Source organism: Clupea harengus, chromosome 4 (assembly GCF_900700415.2).
Source record: "Clupea harengus chromosome 4, Ch_v2.0.2, whole genome shotgun sequence".
Classification (NCBI taxonomy): domain Eukaryota; kingdom Metazoa; phylum Chordata; class Actinopteri; order Clupeiformes; family Clupeidae; genus Clupea; species Clupea harengus.
In genome coordinates this window covers 31114475-31119474 of record NC_045155.1, presented here as the reverse complement: position 1 = coordinate 31119474, position 5000 = coordinate 31114475, and the positions used below count along the sequence as shown (strand labels likewise).

General features: G+C 50.0%; 1 protein-coding gene across 2 annotated transcripts in view; it reads right to left on the bottom strand.

Annotated features, from left to right (window-relative positions):
• Positions 1 to 3910: 3910 nt before the first annotated feature.
• The window catches only part of LOC116220247 (histone-lysine N-methyltransferase PRDM16-like), a 147502-nt gene continuing 146412 nt past the window's right edge, over positions 3911 to 5000 (bottom strand). Inside the window, exon 3 of one of the 2 annotated variants that reach the window (XM_042707700.1) lies at positions 3911 to 4285. In XM_042707700.1, coding sequence (XP_042563634.1) covers positions 4223 to 4285 — 63 coding nt within the window. In that variant the 3' untranslated portion in view covers positions 3911 to 4222. Of the gene's footprint in view, positions 4289 to 5000 lie in introns of both variants that reach the window. The other variant, XM_031565617.2, reaches the window with a different exon arrangement.

Sequence of the window (5000 nt, the reverse complement as noted above, 5' to 3'; positions counted from 1 at the left end):
GGTGCCCCCCGGCCCTCTGCCTTTGAGTGGAACACAGGGAGATCCAGCCCGGCTCTGGAGTTAACCCGCACGATCACGCTCCTCGGAACCCACACACGCGCTGGCGGAACACCAGCGGAGAGCGGAGAGCCGAGGGAGGAACAGTAAAGGCCAGTTCACAAAGATTCCAAAGATTCGTGATGAAGCGAAACCGCTAATCTGGACAAGCTGAAGGAAGATTTGTTGTTTGTTGTGTCAAATGGCAGTTGCAAAGGTTTTGGAACCGCTTGTACCTGACAGCTTGTGTTGTCACTCAGTCAGTCAAGACACGACATTCTGGCAGAGTTTTAGTCAGGAGAGGAGAGACAGGGGACTAACTTATTAATTTGGTTTGACATTACACCAGTGTGAGCACAACATCAGTCAGAAAGCATATGCTCAGAGTTGCTAAACAAACCTAATTTGACTGGCTGATGGCTATTTGATTAACGTTTCTGGCTAACTAACCAGCTAGCTAGTTCATAGCTGGCTAAAAAAGAGTGTGGGTGTAACAAAGGCGTTCTTATGGAAATGCTGATGCTGTTGCAAGATATCCCAGCGGTCTGGACCCCCTGGAATTGCTTTGTTGCAACAAGTTGCTGGTTTTAAGTAGTTGCAGCTTGTTTTTCACCACAAATCTGAGATCTTTACTCGCCTTAAGAAACAACAGGAAACCAAGGCAGAGGGGACATTCTAGAACTGTCTAGAAGGTTCTAGAGCTGTCAATTCCAGCTTCATGAATTGCAGGGACATTTTTCCCCAACGCTCTAGGTTGTCTAACAAACGCGCTAGGATGTCTAACAAACCCTATAGTTAAGGAACATTCTAGATTGTAGAGTGGCTGTTAAGTAAAGTAGAATGCTCCTAGTTAGCATCTGACTGAGGAAAGGATCTGGACCTCTTCTAACACTGATGGTAGTTAAGAACATCAGAATATACTCTTCATTTCTCAAAGTCCAGAGAAACCATTTTCATTAGTCACAACATTTGTTACAACCCTTGAGTGTGGGTATTCATGAGCACATCTTGGGTCAGCGTGAACCAGCTCTGTAGGAGCCTCTGTATCACTCAGGTATCTCCGAAATGCGAAGCCTTGGAAGGGGCGTGAGGCTCGGCGGGCTCGTGAAGACACTGGGCTCTGTGTGCCGGGAGGTGAAAGATAGGTGGCGGAGAGAGGAGAGCAACAGTGACAGCAGGAAGATGGAGAGACCGAACTCAAGAATCCTAAATATTTACTCAAACATCTTCTGTGCCTGGCAAACTCACCAGTCACACGTTTGATCATGTGTGAGCAGGGTGTGAGTAAGGTGCAAATATGGGGTGGGGGGGGGGGACACAAACGCTTATTAGTATTAGTCAGTGTGTGTATGTGTGTATGACTGCGTGTTTGTGTATATATGTGTATATATGTGTGCATGTGTGTGTGTGCATGTGTGTGTGTGTGTGTCTGTGTGTGTGTGTCAGGGTAGGCTCTGGGTGATGATCATACAGGCATCTACCTGTGCTGCATAGATGGAAAAAGTTGTGTAGAGTGTGTGGGTTCGTGGGGTGTGTCGTGGGTGTGTGGGGGTGTTCACAGGGGACCCATAGACTGAGCTGTCCTGGCTCATGAGTAATGGGATTCATAATGGCTCATAAATATGTGTGTGGCCGGCCAGGCAGCGTGCGGTTGCCGTGGTACTGGGACGACTCGGCTCTCGGTGCCGACCGGGCCTCACGGATCCGCTGGGAACATAATGAGCTCGCTGCTCCGCGACCTCCGAACGACCTTTGAACGACCTCAGGAAGACCAATCAACCCGCCTCGCCCATTCCCCCTGGCAGAGCTGCACCCGCGGCGGTTCAGCCCGACCCAGTCGAGCCAGTGATCCCTGTAGCTCAGACACGCACACACACACACACACACACACACACACACACACACACACACACACACACACACACACACACACACACGAACACACACACTGCAGCAGCTCCAGGCTCTGGCACTTTGGCTCCTGTTGGCTTCAGCCACCCTCTCATTTATTCTGTCACAGAGCCTGCTGGCCAGCACAGCGTCAGCCACATGTGGCCATTAGGACCATGTGAGCCAGCTGTGGGCCAGCTGTGGGCCAGAGCTGGGCCGGCAACACTGGGTGTGGAGGCCCTACTGGCTGGCTTTAAGGCTTTAACCCCTTCAGCAGGTACTGACACACCGGTGTGTTTAGAATGTTGTAGAATGAACGTTCTAAAGAATCTCTGGGTCCATCCAGTAGAATGTGGAATTCTAGAATCTTACATAGTTGAAGAACGCAGTCTTTTATTAGAATGTTCAGAACAGGCCCATGCCAGATCAGAGCCAGATCAGGGCCAGATCAGGGCCAGATCAGGGCCAGCCCGGCTCAGAGGGAGCACAGAGGCTTTTTAGGGGTAGGCGCAAGTAGAGGGAGATGAGACGGGAGACAGAGAGAGAGAGAGAGAGAACGGGAGAGAGAGAGAAAGAATGGGAGAGAGAGAGAGAGAGAGAGAGCTAGAGAGGGGCAGAGAGAGAGGAGAGCGATCAGGGTAAAAGCATCCATCAAAGTCTCTATTCCAGTGATCCTGCTGAAATGTGTGGTGTGTCTATGGGGCTCTAACCCGGTCAGACTCTGCCTTTCACTCCCAGCCGACTGGGATGTCAGGCAATTTCAGTCTTAGACCCAAAGCCCTTTCCAATTACTGTATTAACGTGACATCCCATAGAGGCCCATTAGGACATGTCCACTTGTATTCCTTTCTACATGTCATATCTGCCAAGTTGGCAGCGCTCAGATAAGCAAGGAAACTAGTGAGGGCTAAGCTTGTTAAACATAGGAAAATGTCTCTTGGTCAGAACACAACCGTCGTGTACCATGATGCCATGACACGACGTCCAGCACTAGTGGCTACAGTTTCACAGCTCTGTGCATGTCAAAGATGAATATCTGGGGAAAATCACACTCAGCACCAGAAAAGTCAAGATTTAAAAAAAGAAGTCAGTTGACAGACAGCCAAAAAGTGTGTCCATCTGTCTACGCGACTGTGTGTGTGAGTCCGTGGAAGATTCACACACACTTTCATCTGTCAATGGCTGACGCAGAGTCTCCTTCAGAGGCCTGGCTCTGCCTAGGCCCTCATTGATCCTCAAAACAGGTGTCTGACTATTGTTCTTTCACGCTCCGTTAACTTTACACTTGAACTGGCTACCTCTCCGCCCCGACCTCCTCCCGCCGGCCGTAAAAAGCTTGTTGCCCACTCCCTCTATGAATTTTATCACCTCGTAAAAGAGAGCTCGGAAGAGCCTCACAGGAGCCTATCTGCTGGAGGAATCCACACTGGGACCCACGCTCTCTGATCTCTGGGATCTGCCAGCGCACTCCTATCTCTGAAGACACGGGGTCGCAGCCGAGGTGATGACCCCTCAGAAAGGCGCTGACCCTGAAACAGATCTGGCTCTGACCAGGCATGGACCACCCCCCCCCCCCCCCCCCCCCCCAACACTGGGCCTGGACCGCACCAGAACTGGGCCTAGACCACGCCGGAACTGGGCCTCATGTATTCTGCTCATCTCCCTCTCTGTGTTTGCCTCATTAACCTTCTTTCTGGGCTCTGTATGTGTCTATGTCAGAGGCATACTGTAGCCTCTCTCTACCATCTTCAGCACCATTATAAAGGTCAAAGGGGTTAAAGGTCAGGTATTTATCAGATGCTTTTGTCCAAAGCGACCCATAAAGACTCCCAGAAGCAGTCGGGGATCAAACCCGGATCAACCACTTAAAAGATGGCGACGGTAACAACCGTACCACCAGTTATAGCACTATATCATTATGAGGGCACACTTCATAGATGACCATCAGAATGCACTACAGATGTGGGTTTCTGTAACGCCAGACAAGGAACACAAGATGCTTCAAAATCAAGAGGTGTCATTTTCCAGAGAACAAGGGAATCGGTTTGTTTCAGGACCAGTAATCTAATTCATTCGTGGAAACTACATGTACTGTATGTTCATATCTTTCAAGGTGTCTGCAGTGTTGGCTGTGTGTGTGTGTGTGTGTCAAATCATTGAACCAGTCACACATTTCAGGAAGGAAGACATGTTGCTTTCAGCCTCAGGTGGTGCTGAGGACAGAACCCTGAGGAACACAGCGACAGGGGAGAGGGGACAGGGCGGATGGAAGAACCCGGAGAGTTGGATGAGGATGTTAAGAACGTCCTACCTTTTTGATGCAGCCATCTTGGGACGAGACTTCATGATCATTCAGCATCTGCTGTGAACAGATAAAGAGAGGGAAGGAGAAGTTTAACATTCACACACTTCAAACCCCAGTTGTAACTTCGACAACGAGAAAGTTGAGAACGTTTTCACAGTACAAAAAAAATAAAATAAACGCCGTCACTTTGTGTGGCAATAGTTTTCAGTGTTGTTCAGTGTTTAAATATTATTGTTTTATTTTTCACTTTTCATTTGACTTTTCTTTCCCTTTCAGTGATGAATACGCGGGACTGCTAAAAACATACCATGGAGCTGACAACTAGTAACAGCACACACACACACACACACACACACACACACACACACACACACACACACACACACACACACACACACACACACACACACACAACTCCGTCCAAGTCTTCGGTGGCGGTGGAGATTTAGCGCCTGGGGTGAAACTTGACGACGGGATAGTTTGTGTGTGGAGCGGGTGGAGCGGGGCGAGAGGGGGCTGAATGATGGGGCAGGAGACCATCCTTTGACCCCGCAGGGCCCCCGTATGCAGGTCTTTGGAGGGGTGAAAAAGCCCCCTCTTTGTGTGGTGAAATGAATGGCTCTCAGATCCTGCATTAATTCAGCGAGAGCGAGCGAGGGGCGGCCGCGGCCGCGGCAGGAAATTTCGCCTCCGTCTCAGACGGCGGGGTCCGACTCTCGAGGAGGAGCTGTGGAATTAGGCCCTCAGCAATATTTATCCACCGCAGCCA